Raw genomic sequence first — 24,803 nt, forward strand, 5'->3', positions numbered from 1 at the left:
AACGCATATAAGTGTGGCGCGAGAACGGCCGTCCCACGTGCGGAAAATAAAGATAATGGTATCGTCTTTGTGAACAGCTGCTAGATTGCCCGAAATGTCATGTGTAGATCCTGGCTAGCTGTGCTTCGGATCCTTGTTGCTCTGAAGCAAGTGGTTGACTGCTGCTACTGAGCAGTGACAGTTAGTGCGCGTTGACGTAGAGTAAGTATCTCATAGGACCTGGATCAGTGTCTGCACCGCTGGTGCTGGCAAGTTCTGTTATTTCCTTGGAGACTTGAATAGTCTCCTCATGCATCACATTCCAACCCCAGCACAATGATGGTCGTTTCAGCCAATGCCAGCGAATGTAGCCTTCAGGATTGGGACTTCCGTTGCGCTCTCCCACGAATTCATCACGGGCTTCAAGCAGGGCGACCAGTCCCTGAGGGGGTTCGGTCCCTGGCTCCCACGGCCCCGGCTCAGGAACGTATGACCAGTTTGGATCATCAGGTGGATACCAAGCGATGATCTTTTCGATCCAGAGACTGAGCCGCTTCGGAAGTCGAGTGCCACGAGAGTAGAAGTGGTATGCAGCCGAAATGAGAAACGCAAAGTGGCCCTGTGTGGACGTCTCAGCTTGACGGGCACCCGACGAGTCATTTGATCGTTTTGGTATATTCTTCATCGTATCTTGCAGCTCCTCAAGATAGTCTTGAGGCAACATCGACAGAAACCCATCAACCGAAAGGAGCTCGTTAGGATATGTGATTGGGGTATGTCGGACTAGTTGTGCTTGGAGATTGACGTAGGCTTCAGGTGATAGATCTTGCTGCAACACAGCCAAGACGCGGCTGTCGTCCAACGTACCATCCATGTGCGCCCTCAGGAGGATATACCTGCAAACGGCAGCTGCGGTAGAATAGATGCGGTATTGGATGTCACGGTAGGCTTTACCAGTCTGTTGCTTAGGAGTCACTGGCGGCTGAGTGGGATACGTGCTCTTGAGTCTTGATGCTCCGGCTCGACATTTCAGCTCCAGCTGTCCGAAAATCCCCAGGAAGTTTCTGAAATCATCGAAGTTATGAGGCGAAGCGAGACCGAAGCTGACAAGCGTCTTCTTCGCGTTGTACATAGCCTGAGCCTCCCGCTCGTTGGCGGATAGGACTGAAACGGCGTCGAGAAGGTCAAAGCCGAATACAGAAGATTCGAAACAGCTCGCGGAGTGGCCTTTATGATGATTGACCTCTAGCAGGTATGGTTTGCGATCTGGGCTCGAGCGCTGGTCTGGAGTCCATGAACGTACGATGTCTAGGAGTGTTCCTGGAGGCGGACTGATGGAAAGAAGTACATGGTCGAATGGATTGTCCGGGATAATGAAACCGTACGAGAGCAGTAGGCTTTCGTTGTCTCTTGGCCCGTAATTATTGCAAAGCTCCTGACCAGCTTCGTACGGTTCAAGTACTTGCAACCCCACGAAAGCGGTTCGCGGCTGCCACTCAACTTTCGCGAGGGGCTTATGGTTGAGGACATCAAGTAGTGGTAGTAAGACGGAGAAACGTTCAGTGAAGAGTTCCTTGACGTATGGAGCTTCCTTGACGCCGTGGTGGCCTCCAAGCCGAGCCAGCTCTGATGGAGTCGTGTCAGATAAGACGACAGATGAGAATCCGCGACTGCCGAAGATGGTAGCGGCCCAACGATAAAGATCCCTGGACAATCAGCAATTGCGAACAGCGGCCAGAATATACTCACCAAGAGAACGCGCCATTGATTGCGTTTGTCCAGTTCAGTACTTTCAGTTCTTGCAGCCCTTTCTCGTAAAGAGACCGCCACTTCAATGTCAAGTCTGCCCAGCCAGATTGCAGATTTGTCCCTTCTAGCCACTGGCGATCATCGGGTGAATCAAATTGCAGAGCATTGATGTCTTCTACCGACGGTAGCGTCTTGATATATGGTGCCCACCATGACTGATCGCCAAGCATTTTCTGTTCCATGAGGTAGAAGGCTTGCAACAGCTCTGGGCGTGCTACGTTGTTGTGCAAGTACTGACGGGGGAACTTGGTGCCGTGATCTGAGAATGGTGCAATGTTCAAGACGTTGAGGACCGACAACGAGCATGACACCGGGCAACTGACAATGCGTGTCTGTGGCTTGATTTTCTTGCCGTCTGCAACGACCATGTGGTAGCCCTTGGACGGCTGATAGGCAAGCTCGACATTTGGGTGCATGTAGCCTTCGTTGCGGAGCACCCAATCGACGAGTTGCTCATGCTGGGCGAATAAGCTGTTATCGGAAAGGTCATTCTGATAGCTTCTACCATGCACAGGCGATGGTGAGCCATTGACAGAATTGAGAATTTCTGAGGATGTCATCCTTCTAGCGAATTTTAGAAGTCCATCCACATACGCAGCGCAGTCCAGCTACGCTGTCATGCTTATAGCCAAATGATACCTGTGTAAGACGCAGACGGGAGGATGTAAGATCATTCAAAGGCAATGACGGTAGTCATATTGGGACGCTTAACAAATTAAGAGAGTAAGAGGAAAGCAAACTTCACTGCAGATATGCCCGGTGGGTCCCGCAGTGATGGAAAATCTGGGAAGGTGCATATCATCTCGCCCAGCACTCACGCCTCGATGCGGTATTGAGGTCTTTAACGAGCTTTAAGCTGACCCGTGGGATCTGCATATCGAGACTATATTTCTTCGGTAGAGCAAAGAGCAAGTGAGGACATGCAATGGTGGTCGAAGGGATGGTCGGGACAAGGCTGCGGTGTGGCTTGGCATCTGCTCCGCTCGTTATCGATAACAACAAAAAGTTTCCAGACTGCAGCGGCCACTGCGCCCAAGTTCTTCGTCCGCCACTTTTCCCAATGCTGTGCAATACTTTGGAACAAGGTGGACTAGTGGAGGCATAGGACCAACCATGGAGGACCAAGCCAATCGCCCGCACCGGGCTTCGAAAGAAAAGAAGAAGCCCAAGAAAGGCGAGCGTAATGCCAAAGCCTTCGCCGTCGCCAATCCGGGCCGACTGGCAAAGCAGGCTGTACGGACCAGCGATATAAAGGAGAAACGCCTTCATGTTCCTCAGGTGGACCGATTGCCCGAAGAAGCGCCACCTATCGTCGTTGCGGTCGTTGGCCCTCCTGGCGTAGGCAAAACAACACTGATCAAAAGCCTAATCAAGCGATATTCGAAACAGACTCTTTCGCACCCTAGTGGCCCTTTAACGGTTGTTACTTCGAAGCGACGACGGCTAACGTTCCTCGAATGCCCTTCAGACTCGTTGGCGGCCATGATCGATGTTGCCAAGATCGCCGACATCGTCCTGCTGATGATCGACGGCAATTATGGATTTGAGATGGAAACCATGGAGTTTCTGAACGCCCTCGGCACTTCTGGTATGCCTGGCAATGTCTTTGGCATTTTGACCCATCTCGATTTGTTCAAGAAGCAGAGCACACTTCGCATGGCCAAGAAGAGGCTCAAGCACAGATTCTGGTCTGAACTATACAATGGAGCGAAGTTGTTCTACCTGTCAGGCGTGGTCAACGGAAGGTATCCTGACCGAGAGGTGCACAATTTGTCTCGATTTCTATCAGTCATGAAAAACCCTCGACCGCTTATATGGCGAAACAGCCATCCTTACTGTCTTGCCGATCGCTTTCTGGACGTCACCCCCCCAACAGAGATCGAAGAGAATGAGAAATGTGATCGTCAGATAGCGCTATACGGATATCTCAGAGGCACAAATTTCCCCGCCATGAATGCAAGAGTACACGTTCCTGGTGTTGGAGACTTGACTGTAAAGGAAATAGAAGCCTTGCCGGATCCATGCCCGACGCCGTATCTGGACCAAGCCCTTGCAAAGGCTTCTGGAAAAACCTCCCGACGAAAGCTGGGCGAGAAGCAGAAGGTCCTCTTCGCACCGATGTCGGATGTTGGAGGTGTTCTTGTCGACAAAGATGCTGTATACATTGACATCAAGACGAACACATTTGATCCCGAAGCAGAAGATCTTGAGGATCGAGGATTGGGAGAGCAGCTGATGGTCAGTCTCCAGAACGAGAGAAAGCTACTCGGAGAAGCGGACTCTGGTGTACGGCTGTTTCAAGGTTCAAATCAGATCAGAGGTCAAGCAGACGATGGCCGAAAAGAGAAAAGGGGCATCAGATCTTTGAACGCACAAGAAGACTTTTCCCGAGACGACGACGAAGGCTTCGTAAGTGGAGACGAGGACGAGGACGAGGACGGCGCTTCAGATGAAGATCTAGATGACCTGACGCAGCACACTGGACGGCCTGGATTTGCGGCAGACAACGATACCGAAGGCGAGCAACAAGGCGAATTGGCTTTTGCTGAGAGCGACTCTGACCTGGGATCGATCGATGGCGAGAGCGATGAGGGTACGAACAGCGAGGTGAACGACTCTGGCGATGATTCTGACCAGGATGAGGACGACGACGATGATAATGAGGACAGTGACGGTGGTGTGAGGTGGAAAGAGAATATGGCTGAAAACGCACGACGCATGCACTCCAGTAAAGTTGCGTATCGCGCAGCAGATCTCTCGAAGTTGATGTACAATCTCAAGTTATCACCGGCAGAAGTTGCCTCGAAGTGGCGAGGAGAAAATGTACCAACACACGATGACGAGATCGAAGACGATGAGGAAGTTTTTTTCAGGAAGACTAATATTGAGAAAGAGGAAGATTTGGAAGACCGGCAGACACCGCATATGGATTATGAACAACTGGCCCAGAAGTGGGAGGATGAGGAGGTGATGCAGTCTCTTATGCCACGTTTTACCCGTTCCGCTCCAGCCACAGGAGCAAATGCCCTCGAGGAAGGTGACGAAGAAGAAGAAGATGACGACATGGAAGGCTTTAGCGACGAAGGGGATGGCGAGTTCGAAGATCTTGAAGCCACCCCTGCCGAAGCTCAGGAATCTCCACAGGAGGGCAACCTGGAGCAGGAACGTGATAAAAATGCTAGGAGGAAAGAGGAGCTGAAGCTACGCTTTGAAGAAGAGGATCGAGAAGGGTTTGGGAAAGCTAAAGACGAGATGAAGTCAACTGAGCAGGAATTTGGTGAAGATGACTGGTATGACGCACAGAAGGCCATGCTGCAAAAGCAACTTGATATCAATCGTGCCGAGTTCGACAGCCTCGATGCAGCTTCGCGAGCGCGGTCAGAAGGTTTCAAAGCTGGCACGTACGCCAGAATCGTTCTCGACAAAGTGCCTTACGAGTTCGCTCGGTCATTCAATCCACGTTATCCGGTCATCGTTGGCGGACTCGCACCAACAGAGGAGCGATTTGGCTTTGTACAGATCCGGATCAAACGACATCGTTGGCACAAGAAGATTCTCAAGACCAATGATCCGCTCATCTTCTCTCTGGGATGGAGGCGGTTTCAAACACTGCCCATGTATTCGATTTCGGATTCGCGAACGAGAAACCGGATGCTCAAATACACCCCTGAGCATATGCACTGCTTCGGCACCTTCTATGGACCCCTGGTCGCTCCCAACACTGGCTTCTGCTGCGTACAATCCTTCTCAAACACCAATCCGGGATTTCGCATCGCTGCGACAGGCGTGGTGCTGAACGTGGATGAGACTACTGAAATCGTCAAGAAGCTCAAGCTGACGGGCCATCCTTACAAGGTTTTCCGCAATACCGCCTTCATCCGAGACATGTTCAACTCGGCCATCGAGATTGCTAAATTTGAAGGAGCAAGCATCAAGACTGTATCTGGGATACGAGGCCAGATCAAACGAGCACTGAGCAAGCCGGAAGGTCACTTTCGTGCCACGTTTGAGGACAAAATCCTTATGTCGGATATCGTGTTCCTACGAGCATGGTATCCAGTACGGCCACATCGCTTCTATAACCCGGTAACGAATCTACTGGACGCTCCCAGCACCGACCGAGCGGCCGTGAATGGGGATGCTGGAACAGGCTGGCAAGCTATGCGACTTACCGGCGCTGTCAGAGCATCTCTCGGCGTTCCTACGCCTCGACAGAAGGACTCAGCATACAGCAAGATTGAGCGGCCAACCAGGCATTTCAATCCGCTACGCGTGCCTCGTGCCATACAGAGTGATCTCCCATTCAAGTCACAGATCACTCAGCAGAAGGCTCGCAAGGCACCGACCTACCTCCAGAAGCGGGCTGTGGTCTTAGGGGGCGAGGAGAAGAAGGCTCGGGACCTCATGCAGAAACTAATGACTATGCGCAATGAGAAGGTAGAAAAGCGCGCCAAGAAGCAAGAGGAGCGTCGACAAGTGTATCGCAAGAAGGTCGAAGAGAATCTTGAGAAGAAGGCAGAGAGAGAGAAGAGGGAGCGGGATGAGTACTGGCAGAAAGAAGGCAGCAAACGGCAGCGACAAGGCGACAGCGGAGGTGGTGGCAAACGGGCCAAGAGGGCTTGAGATGGGCATCTGTGTCGTCCTCGGTCCGATAGCAATGAAGTACAATGATACCCTCCGTCAACAACGACCCAAAGGTACCAAACATACACTGCGAACCGTGGTGATGCTCTGCGGTGCGGTGCGATGCGATGCGATGACCGAGGAGGTTGGGGGGTGGGAGGAGCCGGGTGGATCGGGGAGTTTCAAGGCCGTTTAGTGAGCGACTAACGCGTGTCCGGTGCGGTTTTTCTTCACGCTGCCTGTTAGGCCGCGACAACGCCGTGTCTTTCCTCCTTTTCCCCTGCTCCGCGATTGTCTGTGGGTTCATATCGAGCCTCTCAACAACGGACCGCTCTCACAGATTCCGTGCCCCACGAACAGCCGTGTGGAAGACTCTACCGTTTCCGACCGACGCGTTGTGCGACGCGCTTCTGACGACATTAGTGGGGTATCTCAGGTGTGAAGCGTGGAGCGCGGCACTGCACGAGCGAGAGCGATCCCAGCACGCGACTTCGTCCCGCCACACGCCTCGAGCGTTCAGTCGAGCTCGCATTTCTCACATATTCCAGTCGCAACCGGAAAAGTTTGGCGATATTATATTGTCTGCGTATGGCCGACGTGCAAGTGACAGCAGCTGGCGGCCTGCAGCAACCCACCGGTACTGCCTTCCCTGTCGCTCCCGCCATGTCGGCAGCCGACTCCCCGCGGGTGCGGCCCATGGCCTCGTTTGACAACAGCTCCCAGAGCACGAATGCTTCGCGGCAGTCACTTCCCACTCCACTTCAGCTCTCTGCAAGTGGTGTGTCTACCTCTACCTTTCCTGCCCTCCGGCCCGACGACCTGACACCGCCTTCCTCAGCAACGCCTTCCTCGAACGGTGGTCGCGATGACACTCCCACGTCGCCAACGCCGAAGAAGGGTGCTGGCACCACTATAGGCGCCCGGAAGTTGGATTCGCCCGGACCATCACGGTCACTGAGCCCAGCACGTCGCACTAGGACGGACAGCACTGCAGGCTCTAAGAGAACAGCCAGTGGTCAAATCAAGAATACGCATCACCAATCATTCCCACAGGATATATCGGGCGAAACGGGTCGAATGCGTGCTTCGAGCAGCGCGTCAGTTGGTAGCACTGGTAATGTTACTGAAGTAAGCGTGACTCACCTATGCCATATCAGCTTATTGACACTTCTCAGATATCTCAGCAGCTGCGTACAAAACTCAAGTATGCGATGGTCAAGGTACAGAATGGATGGCAGTCGCGGTCTCTTGAAGAAATCGAGACCCTCGCGTCTGCTTCGCCTCGCTCCACTGTGTCAGGCTTTCCTGCTGACCGCCATCTCGCCGAGTCGCCCAGAAGATTGATGCAGCAACGCTCGACGCGCAAATGGAGTGATAGCTCGAGTTCTGAAAGCAGCCGCTCTGATCTCCATGTTTTCTCATCCAGTCGCCTTCCAGGCGTTCCCGAGGATGCCCTGCAACAACCTCAACTGCGAGGCCTGGCCCCACCAGCAGATATCATTTCGGGACACAGGCGACGTCCTTCGCCTAACGAAACAGGAGGCGCCAGTGGCATATCTAAATTGCAGGATCTGAGACGCGGCGTTCGACCTTCGTCGAAACAGCGCACGCCAAGCCAGAATGCCGCCATGGAAGCAGATGCGGTCGAGACGTTAATGTTCATGGCAAGCCCGAACAATTCGGGTTACCACCCTTCCTCTCAAGCGTCTCAAGTATCTTCGCTGCGGCCCATGCAGCCTTTGTCAGCCATGACATCGCCACTTCGCACGCAATTCAGTCAGACCAGCGTCAGTTCGCCGAAGAAAGTCGCTTTTACTGATCAGCACAAAGCAGCCGCGGAGGTTAACACGTCTGCGTTCATCGACCATATGCTAGACAATTTACCTGATGAAAGCGAAGATGAGCTGAACGAAACACTGGCGCTCGTCGATGGACCCAAGATACCAGTCTCGTAGACGGTTGGAGAACTGGACCTACCCGAGCTCGGTCCACTTTCAAAGAAATGCTTCTGGGTGCCAACTTGGGCTCTCGGGGAAGCTTTGAGCACGCAAGCGTGGCTGCGATTTCTCCCGATAGCAGGACACGCCGTACTTGCAGATGTCTGTAGCGGTCGTCTGTTGCCCCCTGTTCTTGTGAAGGGCAAGTCAAGCAGCTCTAGAGCCTGTGGCACCGCACTAAAATTGCAGACGCAAGCTCTGCACTGGCTTGGACCCCAAGGTTGCCAGCGTCAATATGGATTCGCCTTGTCTGTCCGGCCGATTAACGAGGGAAATCCGATATAGAGATGGCAATACCGCTTGTTGCATACCCACACGACTTTATGAAATCTGCGCATGATTGATCGTCGGTTGGCGGTTCACGGGACGCAGGTCATTGCTCGAGGGCACATGAGGCTCTTACTCGAAGGCATATGTCTATATCCACGACTGCCGCCCCCATCAGAACGTCTCTGTCCTCAGGGCTACTGAGCGTGGCTCAGAATGGGCGCCTGCTCGGCAGGATGCTGCGCTCATGTGACCATATTACAAAATAATGATGTGCTACGACTAACACGTTTTGTCACCCTGACTGTCTTTGATTCTCCTCAACTATTAGACGGTTTGTCCGATGATGCGGCGCAACTAGTTTGGAGAAGTTCGTTTAGTGAGGTGTGGCAAGATGTGCGCATCGACGCCGTACACCTATTCGACATTATTGCCGACTCAGACCTCCTTTGGCAGAGCACATGTACTCGAATATGATCAGTAAGCCTAAAAGCTTTGAGCCCAACAACAACAACAACAACAACAACAACATGAAGACCAATGATGCCGATTTCAATCTGGGTTGCAGGTGGATGGTACGTCGAGGCAGTGAAAGTCTTGGCACAACTGCTGCTTGTTGTAAGTGATCAGGTCTCCATCACTGATGAGACGCCCTGGGAACTGCACAACATTCAACCCTCCGCCATCATTATATCATACTTGTAGCAGCGAATCGGTGAGAATCGCGACTGGACAACGGGGGCAAGGCTCACTAGGCTTTGTGGCTTCTACAGACGCCTGCTGCAGGAAGCGCCCAGGCGTGGAGGATTACATCCACTGATTGGAGCGTCCACACTGCCACACCCCTCATCCACAGCCACCGCCAGATGCAAGCGAGCCTAATGAGACTATGCACGCTCCATTCTTAGCGAGGCAGCTGTCAATGATTTTGTGGCTATGAATCAATGGAGAATTCCGCTTCCTGGAGGTAGGGAAGGAGCGATCCTGTTGCTGAGCTTAAAGGCCCTCGAAGTGGGTTAGGTCGAACAGCGCCAGTGCTTGAATCAGTCTACTTGCAGCAGCCCCTGTAGAGGCGTTCACAGAGGCCCGCGACGGGCAGCGAGCAGTTTCTGCCCTACTGCATCGCACAGCCTGCGCCCGGACACGGCGTGCAAGTCATATATCTCAGGCATAAAGTCTGGAGCTGATCTTCCTTCCTTTCTGGTTTACACGCAAAATCCCCACTAATGGATCCCTTCTCTGCTCTTTCCGTCGCCGCCGCCAGTCTACAACTGGTTGATCAACTTGTCAAGGTCACCCTTGGAACACAGAAGCTCTACGAAAAGCTAGCCGCCGCTCCACAGCAGATCCGCCGCAAGCGCGAACATGTGGAGCAACTACGAGACCTAAGCGCGTCTATCCAAAGCCTATTCCAAGGTCCGCATGAGAAGCACGACCCTCGAAACCAGCCGCTTCCGTCAAATTTGGGGCATGGTCTTCACTCCTTGCTCAGCAAGGCTGAGGACGAGCTCATCGAACTAGAGAACATTTTGAAACCGCTGGACGTTGCAAATGGCGACGATAAAGCTGTCAAGCGATTCTGGGGTCGCGTAAAATCCGTTAAGCAGGAAGGCATCATCCACGGCTGTCTTGACCGTCTGAAGGAATTGTACATCCAGCTTCAGATCTCCCTGGATCTCTATCACTCGGAGTTGTTTAGCATCGCAACTGCTCAGAGTGGAGTGGCTTTGGAGAACATCTCAACTTTACAGACCTCGATGAGCGGGACAATCACCGAGCTTCATCGAAAAGTGGATGAACAGGCCTGTGCTGGCGCACACACGGCGGAGTTGAACCTCAAATCCCACAGAGCGACCCACTCAAGGCTCGATACGATTGACGCGTCATCTTCAGCGCTGCAAATGACCCTGAGCCATGGGTTCAGCTTGCTAGCGGGAAAATTTGAGCAAGAGCAAAGGAAAGTGACCCAGGAGCTGCGGGTGACTCGCAATTCAGTAGAGCTTTTGCTCGCTGGCAGAATCGCTTCTAAACCGGCATGTGTGGCGGGCATTTTGGATGATATGCAGCGTCAGCCGTTCAGACAATGCCCTTGCCAAAGGTTGGGAGTGTACAGGCCTCTCTCGTTTGGTTCATTCACTTGGAATCGACGTGTCTATGGTGTTCATTATCCGGGATGCTCATCCTACGCCGCAGGTTCGGAAGATACCCTGCCTAGACGTTACTCTTTGACGATTGGAAGAGTGGCGTCGTTGAGTATTGAACTCATGTTCAATAGTGTCCGCGGCGCAGGCGCTTTCTCTTTGCCTGAGCAGATCAACTTCATAAGCATCGTCGCTGATGACGACGACTGCACGCGCATCCCTGGCTACGATCGCATCTATGCGGCCTTTGATAGCATTCATCGCATTCATGGACGAGATACTAATGTGTTCGACATCATGGGTCTTTATGTGTGGGATGATGACTATTCGTTGGTAGAGAAAACTAGGGTGAAACAAATACTGAATCAACTGCTTATCGACCTTCAGACAGACTTTGGCAGCGGGCGTGTCTCTGGACGTGTGCAAACAACTACAGGCAGGACCCTCCTACACATGTTCGGCGGCATTTTAGGCCTGTTGTGGAGCATACAAGAAGACACTCTAGGCAGTATCAAGACTATAATTGAGCTGCTTCATCGTCATGGCACTCCAATTAACGCTCTTTGCAAGCACAGCTCATTTTCTTCTGAGGGAACAGCGCTTTCCATGTTCTTTCCCTGGTTGGGCATGGATGAGAACTGGGAGCCTGGAAGCACAACTTTTCTACGGCTTCTGTGCGATCTTGGGGTTACAGCTGCACCAGTGGCGTCCGAAGAAGACTTTCTACGACATATTGTGCCCGACTCAACTCAAGTCAGGCTCTTTACACGTATTCCCGACCTTGCCATAGAAGCAGGCTACTCAAGGCTAGCTCTCGCCGTTGTTCACAGAAACATAGACGAGGTCCAATTCATACTGTCACAGAGAGGAAGGTACGAATCAGGAGGATCACGCGGGGTCACACCGCTGCAATTGAGCATCGGATGGCCGACAGGTATGAAACTGCTTCTGCAGAAGGGCGCCAACCCATCAGAAACAGTTCACTGCACCGTTGACCTCCAAGATGACACGAGTCTTGAGATCTTACTGGATGCAGATAGTCGGCTATTCCTAGGAGTCAATGGACGCGAGAAGTCCCTTCTGGAGCATGCACTCTATAGGAATTACAGTCTGCACGTAGCTAACGGGCTTGGAACTAACGAGCGAATCTTGCCTCTCATCGTCGAAGCATTGACTACTTCTCGTCGATGCCTGATGAGGCTCGCCAGATCTTACTTGTCTGATTCTCGGCTTAGAGATCTTGGTTGGGCAGAGCCACAGCGCGACTATCCGTTACTGGACTCGAGCACTGCTCTGGACATGATCAGGCAACTACAGATGCGAGGCGTCAAGATACCGGACAGAATTTGGCCCGATTCAAGACATCGGTCGGTTTACCATACGGAATACATGATAGTAGAAGTTGCGGACTCCCTCTTTCAGGCAGGATTCGATGAAATCGACATTAAAGCACCTGATGGTTGGACACCACTGCTAGTCAACATATACGATTACATGAACGGGGTGGAACCTCTCAAGGTGTTGGGCTGGTTCCTGGACCACGACGCAAGGAACCTTGTGTTTCCGGAATTGAATGCTATATCCTTGTACCACGCGTTGGCCGCAAAGGTAGCGACAAGGTATAGCAACGTCGATGACGAAATCCGAGTGTGGTTGACCAAGATTCTACGAAAAGCGGCCTGTGTCGTCCCTAGGCCTCCACGAGATCTCTGCAGCTGCTATTGCTCGGATGGAGGTTGTTCCGCCATAACTTCACTTCTGAGGCACCAATCGAAGTACATGGAACAGCCTAGAGACCACACGGGAGCCGGATTTTTGTACACTCTTTGGGAGACGAGGAAGCGGATCTTCAGGCTTTGGCTGAACGTGTCTCATGCTTTCCCTGACAAGCAACCTTTCACCGACTTCTGCAGATTCGAATTGTTCGAGCGTCTGGGCATGAAACACACTTGCTGCCAACTGGACTGGTGGATTGATAAGTCCAATTGGCCTCTCTTACTAGATCGTTGCGAAGCAGCCGAGTTTCAGCAGGAAGATCAATATCTGGATCGTACGCTAAACCGAGTCCTGGGGTTGTACAACGAGCTTCACGCACAGTACCAGAATCATTTCGAGGTATTCTGGGACGCCTGGTGGAAGGTCATCCAAGCAGATGTGCCTGTGACGTTCTGGGAGAGGGTTCAGGATGTTGACAACGACTGGTCTCGACCTAGAAGAGTTGACACCGACATACCTATACTGGACGAAGACTCCTTGGAAACCACACTGCAACGCATTCGCGAGGACGTCTCCAGCTGGGTGGACGACCAGATCCGCCTGGAAGACGAGATTATCGAAGAAGGGATGGCATGGTGGACGAGTCTTGTCGAGTCTTGAGGCAGATCCATCGCTTCTGGGCGGAGTCGTGGTGCTCATTCTAGACTAAGAGTCCTGGAGCCAAGCTTGATAGGGCGTCTATTTTGCTAGAGCCCACCAGCAGCCATCAGTGGATCCGTCCATGCTGCATGAGGCATTTCCTTCTGCTTAGCGTAGCGAGGCCCGAGTCTGATCATGCACAATTCCACTAACGTCTTATGATTTCGAAAACCCCCCCAATCGTCCTTGACGTCTTGTCTAGCAAGTGCCTCGGCATGCATGCCACGAATGCCCCGGCAAATGCATCCTGCCGAGATTCAACGATCTCGAGTCAATACAACCAACCACGAGCTGATCCGCACGAGATCGCGTGAACCTTACAAGTATTTAAAGCTAAGTTCTCTTCGACTCGGAACACTCTACGTCTATCGTAACCTTTTGGCGCGTTCCTTAGGATGACCGGCGCAACAATGTCGACAGAGCCCTTTGGCCGCGCCAACATCGGCGACCTCAGCGATCGAATCGCTTTAATCACGGGAGCCTCTTCTGGTATAGGACGTATGGTCGCTCAGGCATATGCAGGAGCTGGTGCGTATATCATGTGTGCTGACATAACTCCCAATCCACCTAAGACTCCAATGCTGGAGGACACGACCAGGGACAGAGGCACAGACCTTAGCACCCCGACCGTCGACCTCTTGAACCAGAAGTGGCCCGGCGGGGACAAGCCTAGAGCGTCATATGTGGATTGCGATGTGACGAAGGCGGAGAGCGTCGAGGCAGCGGTAAAGGCGACCGCCTCACAGTACGGCCGTCTGGATATCATGGTCAACAACGCAGGTATGTCAATCAGCTCTTACTATGACGACCAAAATCCCCGACGCGAGAAATACAGGCGTCGCCATCGAGTCCCACAGCGCGCCGATGCCACTCCACGAACTGCCCGTCTCCGCGTTCGACACATCCTACAGCGTCAACATCCGCGGCGTCTGGCTGGGCATCAAGTACGCCGTCACGCAGATGCTCGCGCAGCCACCCCACCCCAGCGGCGACCGCGGCTGGATCATCAACATGTCCTCCATCTACGGGCTGGTCGCGTCCAAGTACCTGTCCGCCTACTGCACGGCCAAGGGCGCCGTCACGAATCTCACCAGGCAGGCGGCGCTGGAGTACGCGGAGAGCAAGATTCACGTCAACAGCATTCACCCGGGGTACTGTGACAGCCCCTTTCTGGAGAGATCGAGGCAGCGGCATGGCGGGCAGATCGATGAGAAGTGGACGGCGGCGCATCCGTGGGGGAGGCTGGCGTGGCCCGAGGATGTGGCTAAGATGGCGGTGTTTTTGGCGGGGGATGGCGTGGCGTTCGTCACGGGCCAGCGTATGTTTAAAAAAACCACGCTCATTCCTGGGATGCGGGAGTGGGAGTGAGCGAGCGCTAATTTGCTGCAGAGTTCGTCGTTGATGGTGGGTATACGGCACAGTGAGGAGGAGGAGGGGGAGGGGGAGGAGGGAGTCTGGTATGGTGAGTTTGGTGGGCCCAGGTTAGGAAGTTGGGGAGGCCCCCTCGTCTCTATTGTCGATGGCTGAGGCGCCCAACGAAGCGCTGTCTCGCAAGGACCGCTACGACTGGGGCTGCCAGATTGATGGCAGTGCACGGGATACATGACACACGTGGCTGCGAGCGGTATGCGAATCATGTATTATATACCGGACCAGACCGCCAAGCTTTCCGCCCGGCGGTTGAGATCTGAGATCGAGGATCCCGGATTTCCTTTCGTCTTTTCGACAACTGCGTTCCCTCGTCTTGTAAACATGCTTCAAGGGGTCATTATTGCATCTAGTCTATGCTCTGTCTTCTGTTGATACTTCCGCATTCTTCCCGTTCCAAACCTCAGGTTCAATGCCTTCAATGGCTGACTTGAACTCCGAGAAATTTGACCCGTCGGTCAGGTCGCTGCAGTGTAGTACAACATCAGCAGGATGTCGAGTTATTTCGCCCTGGTTAATTGTCCGGCCATGGGTGTCCGAGAATATGAGGAGGCGGGTTCTGATGATGCCTGGTTGGTTGATACTGGCCATATTGACTCGATTAGTTGCTGGTGTGGCAGTAAATGGTTACTGTACCACGTTGATGTGAAGTTTCATTGATGTGAAGTTTTCAGGTGAAGTTCTTACTGTGAAATTCTTACCGTGAAGTTCTGACGCGAAGAAGACGGCAAACGTGGGATCTGAGCACCTTTATAGCTTTGATGAGAGTGCGCAGGCAGACATGAAATCAGCTGAAAGGTAAATATCTGGTCTTACCATAGTCTCGGGGACTACAGGAACCTGGATCGTGCAATCGTGCGACCCAGTCTCACCAAACACATTCGTTTGTTATCGATATTTCCCGCATCAAACTCGTGGATAGGCACTGAAAACCGTTACCTGAGCTGATATGGAGAAGAGGGAGCTTTGAAGTCTTGTTGACACCCATCCACGCTTGCAGGAAAATCTACACAGACGATGGCGGTGAGTGCTGTTTCGACATAAGAGCTTCGCCTGTGGGAGTAGCTGCAAAATGCCTTCTCTGAGCACTCGAGATTCATGTCTGTTCGATGCTGGCACTGATGCGAGTATCTATCAGGCGCTCCAATCGAGTTGTGGCTGCAAGCTCTGGCAGGCCTGCAAGACCGGGGTTTGTGCTTGGGCATACGCGACTACTCGTTCCGGAATATGCACCACCGAACGACTGACAAGAATGAGGCGAGAGAGAGCGTGTCCGTTGCAGATCATCGCTGACACAAGGGACAAGCACGCGACCAGCACAGATGCAGTAGGCCGTTGCGACACCATGATTGGGGATGAGTGCACATCAGGCAGCAAGAGCAAGCGGATCAAGGACGGGAATGAGCGTTGATGGCGACAATCTGGAGTTCCGCAGGGCATCGTGAGCAAAGATTCGTTGTGGCAGGGGTTACCTAGCGGAGATCGCCCAACCTTCTCTTTACGACCATGCAACCCTGGGGCCCCGGACTCTCCCACGAGTTTTCCCCATGTTCATCGGTGATGACAGCAGTCAGGCCACCCCCCGAGACAGTCACAACATGCGCGTTCGGCTTACAGTACTCGATGAGTGTGAAGTACAGCGAAGGAGGACTTACAGTGTAGGCGCAGACTGATGTCATCTCACTTGGCCTTCACTGCCGCCAAGCCAGACGCCACACACGCCTTCGTAACCTTGTTTGGGTCGCCCCTGGCACCAAGTCCGTCGCCCAGAACTCTTGAGCACGAGGCTTGGAGTTGCTTGGTGGCTTCGCTTGACAAACCGCGGTCTTGGTGAAAGATGTCAATCGCCGAAGATAAGAGATATTTTGAAACAGGACAATGCAGCGTATCTTGGGCGTTGCGGCTGATGAGAAGTCACCACAGCTCGTCGGCGGACAGTGCGACCAACGATGTCATGACGCAGCTAGCGGCGTTCTGGATAAACACTCCGGCTCCACCGGCACCACCTGGTACTGACTTTCTAGCCGTTGAATCATGCCAAAATGGAGCGCGCAAAAAAGCTCGACTTTTGCAGCTGACACGCCCACGCCCACGTCCATCCAGATCGCGATCAGCATCATCGCAGGTCCCGCAAAAGCTTCCCGTCTGTAGCACTTTTCACGGCAGCTGCCACGCTACTCTGGTGGGGGCACATGCTCAAGCAATAATAAAATCTGGCCGGGTCGCACTTGCCTCGCACTGAACTCATCTTCCACGTCTTCTGCTCCTTTTCTTCCCCATGGTTCTCGCCCCCATCTCATACTCCAACTACTAGCAGCAACACATGCCTAGATAGACCATATCTTCACTTCGCCGTTAGCCTGAGTATCGAGTAACGGCCATACTTCGGCCATCCATCAACTATGGCGGGACTTCGCCCCGGCGAAACGCCCTCCTTCGACAATAACCCTCAAATCGCTGCCGAGATTAATCGTGAGAAGACTGACGCCACCAATGAAGACAACAGCTCCGACCTGAGCGACAACACCCGCGCTGAACCCCGTGACGATCCCTCTGGCGCATTCAAGGACGGCGAGGGAGCCAAGCTTGACAAGCGCGGCACCTATGACAAGATCGAAATCACCGAAGAAGACTGCTACGACGAGCTTGGATACGGCTTCTCCACGGCCAAGAAGTGGACCATTCTGAGTATCGTCTTCCTGGTCCAAGTTTCGATGAACTTCAACACCTCGCTCTACTCCAATGCCGTCCATGGCATCTCAGAAGAGTTCGGCGTCAGTGCTCAGGCCGCCCGTTGCGGTGCCATGATCTTCCTCGTCACCTACGCCTTCGGATGTGAGCTGTGGGCTCCCTGGTCGGAAGAATTTGGCCGCAAACCCGTTCTTCAGGCCAGTCTGTTTCTGGTCAATATCTGGCAGTTGCCTGTTGCACTCCCGCCCAACTTTGCCACTATCCTCGTCGGCCGCGCTTTGGGTGGTTTCTCCACAGCCGGCGGCTCAGTCACGCTAGGAATGGTCGCCGACATGTGGGAGGCCGACACCCAGCAGTATGCCGTTGCCTTCATCGTCTTTAGCTCAGTCGGTGGTTCCGTCCTGGGTCCTATCGTGGGAGGCTTCGTCGAACAATTCCTCGCATGGCGCTGGAACATCTGGATCCAGCTCATTTTCGGCGGTGCCGTTCAGATTGCTCACCTGCTCCTCGTCCCCGAGACTCGCAGCACCATCATGATGGATAGAATCGCAAAGAAGCGCAGAAAGAACGGCGAGGATCCCAACATCTACGGTCCCAACGAGCTCGAGCCCTTCAGGGAGCGATTCTCGATGAAGGAGACCATCTCCATCTGGTTACGTCCGTTCCGCATGTTCGTTACTGAGCCCATTGTCTTGGTCCTGTCCCTGCTGTCCGGTTTCTCCGACGCTCTGATCTTTATGTTCATCCAATCCTTTGCGCTTGTCTACGAGCTGTGGGATTTCTCCATTTTCGCTGTTGGTCTGTCCTTCATCGCCATCGGTATCGGCTATTTCATTGCCTGGGCCAGTTTCATCCCAGCCATCAAGCGTAACATTAGGCAGCGAGCCAAGTTCCCGGACGACGAACGCGTTCAATACGAGTCTCGTCTGTGGTGGTTGCTCTGGACCGCGCCTTGTTTACCCATCGGCCTGATCATCTTTGCCTGGACTTCGACTGGCCCGCCTCTTCATTGGATCGGCTCAATGATTGCCGCTGCCATAGTAGGCATTGCCAATTACGCCATCTACATGGCCACCATCGACTACATGATCTGCGCCTATGGCCCATATTCAGCCTCTGCTTGCGGTGGTAACGGCTGGGCTCGTGATTTCTTGGCTGGTGTTCTCACACTACCCGCCACTCCCTTCTACACGAGTAAGTTTTATCCCTCTTCATTACATCTCCAGACACTAACAGGAAATAGACATCGGCAAAGATGCTGGCGGTAACAAGCATCTCGCCTACGCTTCGACAATTCTGTTCTGTATCGCCACCATTCTGGTCTTGGCTGTCTATGTGATTTACTGGAAGGGCCCCGAGCTTCGCAAGCGCTCACCTTTTGCTCAGCAACTCGCTGATGCCCGTACGGATAATGAGGGTAGGCGCCTCAGTTACATTCCGTCTGGAGATGCTCGTAGGGCGAGCTCAGCTTGGGGCGGAAACGCCTCGAGACGACAGAGTTATGCGGAGTCCACCGATGCCCGGAGACGCTCGACAGCGGCCAGAATCGAAAAACAAACTCGCCGCCGTAGCCAGGCTGGCGTCGCAACCCAAGACCATGCCGTTTAGGAAACAACAAATAAGCAGAGGTTTAGTCCGCTGGTGAAGGCATTGGTCGAGAAGCGCCAAGACCAGCGTTGGCCAACCTACATTTCGTCCGCAGCTGGCAAGCCCAAGGACAAGGAAGAGAACGATGCGTTCAAACCTCGTGAGAGGCGCTACGCCATGTCCGATGGCTCACATGTGTCTGCGGCCGAGGTCGAACGCGATGTAACAAATCATGAGGGGTTGAAGGGATTTTCGTTCCAACATGAGGAAGAGGTGGTTTGAGCAATGACTGTACACAGTAGTATAATTGATTGGTCGCCCATCAATCACTGGCTACCTATCATGTATCAAATGAATGACTTGACGACCCTAACTGAACCTTGACTTTCTACTCTGTCGTGCGCCGACATCATCATCTTAGTAAATGAGCCTCATGTCAATCCGCGCCACATGTCTCATTACCTAGGTCATAAACGTACAGGAAGTTCTCAAATCGCACGCACATGGGAAGCTTAAGATTGCCTGCCAGGTTTAAAGACGAATGGATTGTTTTGTTTTGTTTTGCCCGCGTGAATCAGTTTTTGAATGCCCCATCTCCGTTTTTGTTGTTGTCTACATGATGGCCCCCCTCTGCTACTGCTGCTGCTGCTGCTGCTGCTACCGCCGCCGTCCGCCGCCGCCGTCGCAACCAGACCCACGTTCTTTTAGTGCTTTTGTGGAGCGGCGGCGGCAGCTGTAATGGTAATGGTAATGGTGATGGTAGTGGTACAACAAATCCTTTCTCTCTCCCCCCCGTTTGAAGCTCTCAAGAAATGCATTGCATGCGAAAAAAAGGGCATCCATCTATCAGAGGGGGGGAGAAAAGCAGATGACTTTTTCGTTCCGCCACAATCGCGCGCGCGCCAACGCGACATGCATCCAGCTTAGGCCCACAAAGCGCCACACTCCACGACGCTCGGTTGTCATACGAGTACAAATCCCCTCTCCATGCTGTTCCAATGCTTCCTTACCATCGTCTTCATCACCGCCCGCCCAATGCAGCCTGTGTGCCGACCATATTCCCAAACAGCAGCTTGAAGCCGTTGCACAAGCCACGCATGTCCGGGTACTGCTGGCTCCTCAGCTCAAAGCCGTTGGGGATGACCTTGACGCTCCAGTCCTGTAGCTTGGCCTTCTGACCGGCCTTGAAGATCAGGTGGAAGTAGCCGGGGCGGTCGCGGTTGAGGCAGAACTGATACATGCTGCGCTTGGGGTTCGCGGCCGTGTAGGTCGTGAGCCAGTCCTCTGTGGGTGGGATTGTTAGCGCTACTTGTATGTCGGATAGGGCGAAGAACAAGGTGAGGGTTCGTGTAAATCATTTGGGAAAGGGAAGGCATGGAGGGGGCTTACCGAGCTGCGACTTTGTCTTGTCCTGGAACTTGTCCGAGTTCATCATCTCGTCCACTTTGCGGGCCATGGCACGAACGTGCGACACGAGCAGCTCATCCAGGTCGGAATAGTTGAACTTGCCGCCGATACGCAGCGTCTTGCCGAGTGCGAACTCGTTTTCCTTGTCCAGCTCTAGAACGTCAATGTGCTGAAAGATACCGTCGGCGACTTTCCATGTGATGGCCAGGTGATCCGAGCCTTTGGAAGATGGACGAATGACAACGTCGCCCCGGTTCTGCGAGCCAAGATATTCTTCAGCTTGCTTGCTGTTGAACGGCCGGAACAGTGGGTGCTTAATGACACGTGTGGCACGCATTCCCGTCTCGGACTTCTGCTCGAGGTTCCGTTTGTCGTCGGCTTCCTTGCGCGAGTCCCATTCATCGTACTTGTACATCTTGTCAGGCTCGAAACGGCGGAAGGGCTTTTTGAGGTCATCCTCGCGGCATGATACGCTGACTTGGAAGTCGCGGCGGTTGATGCTGGTGATGTGACCTTGGATCGTCTGATGTGTCGAATAGAGTTGCCTTGCAGGGGTACCCGAATCAATATGGGGACCAGCTTCGATCGTTGCGACCATACCACAATCGAGTAGGCCTTCAACGAGAGAGTCTGAGATGCGCTTCAGGGATACGGGAACATTCATGCCAACTTTCAGGGACTCAGACGTCTCGCCAGTGAGCATGGTAAAGATTTGGTTCTCCGAGAGATCGGCGTTGTAATTGCGACGAAGTTCTTCGAACGGCTCAATCAGTTCTGCGCGAATGGCTTCAAGAGTACTGCGCTTTCTAGCGTTGAGGTTGCGCTCGAGCTGAATGGCGTACTCTTCGAGGACAAGGTCATTGACACGGTCTTGAGCTTCCTCGCGGACGAGGCGGCGGAGAATGGCACCACTACCAAACTCTTGCCGTTCGGCTTCAATATCTTCCTCATCGAGTTCGAGAGCATCTGCGGCCATTTTGCGGGCAATATCGTAGTCTTCAGGGTGGATGCGAGTACTGTCGAGAAATTCCGACTTCTCTTCCGTGGGGTCGTACCCTATGTATAAGAAGCTGGCAGCATTGTTCCAGACCTTGAATGTCATGGCTTGATGGTGCTCATTGACCAAAAGATCTTCTCGACTCTCGACGAAGCCGCCATTCAGGTTGATCACCTTCTTCAGGTGCTGGGCTTTTCTCTGGCCTAAGCCGCACACGAAAGGCAGTAGATTGCCGATTGACGGGTCGGCAGCTGCTTCGTTCACCTCCACGCCGCACATGTTCACCTTGTCGACTAGGGCCGTCTCAAGCTTCTTCATGAGCTTGTCTTGAGATAAAAGGTGTTGCACAGGATGAAAGTTGAGCGATATGATATCGCGATCTAGGGACGCGTACTCTTTCAATGGGTCCTGGACGTACCGCGCCAGGGCGAAGCAATAGTGACTGAGCGGAGCCCATCCCGGGTGATCTTTCCGGGCCTTCTCGCTTGTGTGGTAGAGTCGCGCCACTTCGTCGTTGACAATGATGACATCGAGGAGATCCCTCCTATCCCGGTCATCTTCGTCCGCGTACTCAGGGCCTCTTAAATCAAAAGTCTTCACATGGGAGTTGACATAGCCGACCAATTTCCGTACCTCTGGAGAGAAGCCGGCAACGCCAATGACTTCGGGTTGACGGCGAACAACAAGGTCGACAAAGGCCTCCACATCCTTGCCATCCGGAAGTTGACGATCTTGGTCACCAGGTGCTAGATCCATGAATTGTCCACTTTCAGCTGGTCGGCCATCATCGCCCACGAAGGTGTAGAAGATTGGGTCTTTGCCGGGAAGACCTCTGCCGTTTGAGAGGGTGAGAACTCGCGGAGTGGTGCCTTTTCGCATTCCTCTGGGCTGATAAGGCGCTTGATCGAGCGAATCGTCTAAAACATTTCGACACTCGTCGAGGATTTTACCTTCGCAGTCGTTCTTGATGTTCTCCTTGACTAGACGACTCATGATTGAGACGATCTTGTCGAAAGCCAGCGCAACAACTTGCTCTCGCTGTTTGTTCCATTCATCTGCAACGTTCGAGTAGTTGTCCGTCTTGATGTGGCCAGCGAAGTCACGCTTCATGGTATCGGACTGTGCGACCCTCAATTTGAGCTCCACCAGGCCCTCCTCCTCCGCCCTTAGCATTCTGAGAAATGTTGCAGGCTCATTGATCAGGGTACCAAAATCCTGGTTCTTGAGGTATTTGAATTCGTAATACGGGTGGGACTCATCAATCTTCCGGAGCCCTTTTTCGGTTCGGACGACATCGATCACGCCGCGGCCATAGATGACTCCTCTCATGTATTTTCTGAGCCGCGGGTTGTTTGCAAGCTCTTCGACGAACATGGCGCGAGCCGCCTTCAGGACCGTTTCGCCGTTTGAGAACTCCTCGTCAGTCATTGAATCAGCAAGGTTTTCCGGACTGTCGGTGGGATCTTCGGAGTAATTTCGTGGGCCGTCTCTGGCGACATTTTGTGCGAAGGCCGTCGCCGTGATACCGAAGCCGCGGACGACATTGTAGGCTTTGGACTTTCGGATCTCCTCGAACAATGACGTTCCGGTAGCCTTCTTCTGAGAGACACCCAATCCATTCGTCTCGCCATTGGCCGTCATGGCAAGGTCTTTGATTTGAGCGGCATACTGGAAGTAGAGATATTCATGCAAGTCCTGCAGCTCGTCCATAGTCTCGGCTCGCGGCAGTAATTCCTCGAACATAGTATCTGGCGCGACATTATTGCTTGTGAGCTCTTGGTAGGCTTTCGACAAGGCTCGTCGTTTCTCGATCAGGGCTCTGAATTTCAGATCCTGCTCGAAGATTTCCCACAAGTGTTTCATGCCGAGAAGCTGGTAGGGCTCACTATGAGGTCTTGTGCGGTCGACGTGGATCAGATAGTCCTTGCGATTGTAGTAAATGAAGGGGACTTCGTAGTCATCCCGGACCAGGAACTCGAGGACTTTGAGTACGCATTGCTCGAAGGCCTCCTGCAGATTGGACGGAATGGGGTCTGATAGTTTGTTCTTGATCATGATAGAGATCCAACGAGCTTCTTCTCGGAATTCGTCATCGGTCAATTCGATGTCCTTGTAGGGCTTGCGAGCAAGTTGATGTCGCTCGGGCTCATCGGTGAAGCGGATTACGTTGTCCTCTTCAGTGAGGAGCTTCTCCTTCAACTGGGAAGGCTCGAAGACATCCTTCAGATCAAGATGTCTATCTCTTTCGGCCTCCTCTTCCGCAGCCTCGTCTTCTTTTTCAAGAGCAAAATCGTAGTCGGTTCCATCTCCGAAAGCTGCGCGGAAATCGTCCATGGCCTGTTCATCGAGATCTTCGGTACCTTGACCTTGTAAAAAGTCCATCGGACCGCGCCTAGCGGGTCTCGCGACTTCCTCATCTTCGCGCTGGCGTTGTTGTTCGTCGTCTGAAAAGACATCCTCTTCGATGAAGTCGTCGAATTCGTGTTCAGCGCCTCTCCGATCGCGGGGTCTACGTTCTTCTTGCTCTTCAAGTTCGTCTGCGAAAATGTCGTCGACGCCACCACGGCGAGACTCGTCTTCGTCTTCTCTTGGACCACGCTTCAAGCGCTTGAATTTGGACTGAGTCTCTTCTCGGACGGGCTTCATGCCAATGAGTTCAAGATCTTCCTCATCGAGACCCTCGTCCTCCCGGTCTTCGCGGGGTCGTTTGCGCTTCTCCTTGCGACGCTTTCTCCGAGCGACCTCCTCCTCGTCTTCATCTTCGTCAACAATGAAGTCTTTGCGTATCTGGCCCGCAGTTAGCACAATGAGTCCAAGAATGTGAAAGATCAGCTTACCCGCTGCGCTTCTTCCTCATCTTCGTCCTCCTCTTCTTCTGAGGAATCGTCGAAGCCGTTCTCGCGATCCTGACCATCCCTGGCCTCGCCCGTCTCCTCATCGAATGAGACATCGTCTTCCTCATCGTCGAGCATTGCGCGGTCGTCAATGAGGGCCTCCATCTTTGCAGAGGTAAATAGGATTGGGCCCACAACCGGCGACACAACAAGGCTTAACGATCAGTGAGGTCGCAGAGACGCCGAAAAGGTAGGAAGGAGGGATCGGAATCAGGATGGTATGAGACACAGGAACAAGAAGGCCATCTCTGCCTCACATTCAATTGAATTCCCAAAACAGAAAGGCAACTCATTCAAATCCGCGTTGGGAATCTTTGGCGAGAAGGACAAGGCTGGAATGATCTACGGCGAGGCTGAACCGTTTTGGCCCATCCCCGCTCATCGCGGCCCTTACACGCGCCCGTAGCCAATAATTCAAGCCACCTCCAACTCGACTCTTATCCACAGGAGCCTGAGAGTCTGGGAAGCGAGTCTCTCACAGCAATTGTCGCGGCCACCTTTCTCCGGGCCCCTGGACATCAACAGCAGACACATTTGGTGAATATTGTTGCAATTCTGCCCCCTTCAC

General features: G+C 53.2%; 7 protein-coding genes across 7 annotated transcripts; 5 read left to right on the plus strand and 2 right to left on the minus strand.

Moving 5' to 3' along the window:
- Nucleotides 1–181: 181 nt before the first annotated feature.
- Nucleotides 182–2,348, minus strand: HMPREF1541_07445 (uncharacterized protein; the record flags this gene model as incomplete). Its single annotated transcript, XM_008721769.1, has 2 exons — nt 182–1,685; nt 1,729–2,348. 2 exons carry the CDS (start codon nt 2,346–2,348, stop codon nt 182–184), a joined length of 2,124 nt encoding a protein of 707 aa, XP_008719991.1.
- A 553-nt stretch (nt 2,349–2,901) lies between these two features.
- Nucleotides 2,902–6,411, plus strand: HMPREF1541_07446 (uncharacterized protein; the record flags this gene model as incomplete). The annotated part of the gene is made up of 1 exon (XM_008721770.1): nt 2,902–6,411. The coding sequence occupies one exon, from the start codon at nt 2,902–2,904 to the stop codon at nt 6,409–6,411; it is 3,510 nt and encodes a 1,169-aa protein (XP_008719992.1).
- Nucleotides 6,412–7,074: 663 nt separating this feature from the next.
- HMPREF1541_07447 (uncharacterized protein) lies at nt 7,075–8,366 on the plus strand (the record flags this gene model as incomplete). Its single annotated transcript, XM_008721771.1, has 2 exons — nt 7,075–7,539; nt 7,587–8,366. 2 exons carry the CDS (start codon nt 7,075–7,077, stop codon nt 8,364–8,366), a joined length of 1,245 nt encoding a protein of 414 aa, XP_008719993.1.
- A 1,535-nt stretch (nt 8,367–9,901) lies between these two features.
- Nucleotides 9,902–13,192, plus strand: HMPREF1541_07448 (uncharacterized protein; the record flags this gene model as incomplete). The annotated part of the gene is made up of 1 exon (XM_008721772.1): nt 9,902–13,192. The coding sequence occupies one exon, from the start codon at nt 9,902–9,904 to the stop codon at nt 13,190–13,192; it is 3,291 nt and encodes a 1,096-aa protein (XP_008719994.1).
- A 449-nt stretch (nt 13,193–13,641) lies between these two features.
- Nucleotides 13,642–14,599, plus strand: HMPREF1541_07449 (uncharacterized protein; the record flags this gene model as incomplete). The annotated part of the gene is made up of 2 exons (XM_008721773.1): nt 13,642–14,011; nt 14,067–14,599. 2 exons carry the CDS (start codon nt 13,642–13,644, stop codon nt 14,597–14,599), a joined length of 903 nt encoding a protein of 300 aa, XP_008719995.1.
- Nucleotides 14,600–17,061: 2,462 nt separating this feature from the next.
- On the plus strand, nt 17,062–18,958 carry HMPREF1541_07450 (uncharacterized protein; the record flags this gene model as incomplete). The annotated part of the gene is made up of 2 exons (XM_008721774.1): nt 17,062–18,544; nt 18,594–18,958. The coding sequence occupies 2 exons, from the start codon at nt 17,062–17,064 to the stop codon at nt 18,956–18,958; spliced, it is 1,848 nt and encodes a 615-aa protein (XP_008719996.1).
- A 1,000-nt stretch (nt 18,959–19,958) lies between these two features.
- On the minus strand, nt 19,959–24,340 carry HMPREF1541_07451 (uncharacterized protein; the record flags this gene model as incomplete). Its single annotated transcript, XM_008721775.1, has 3 exons — nt 19,959–20,221; nt 20,327–24,128; nt 24,179–24,340. The coding sequence occupies 3 exons, from the start codon at nt 24,338–24,340 to the stop codon at nt 19,959–19,961; spliced, it is 4,227 nt and encodes a 1,408-aa protein (XP_008719997.1).
- Between the last annotated feature and the right edge of the window lie 463 nt (nt 24,341–24,803).

The sequence above is a fragment of the Cyphellophora europaea genome (assembly GCF_000365145.1).
Source record: "Cyphellophora europaea CBS 101466 unplaced genomic scaffold supercont1.7, whole genome shotgun sequence".
NCBI classification, from domain to species: Eukaryota; Fungi; Ascomycota; class Eurotiomycetes; order Chaetothyriales; family Cyphellophoraceae; genus Cyphellophora; species Cyphellophora europaea.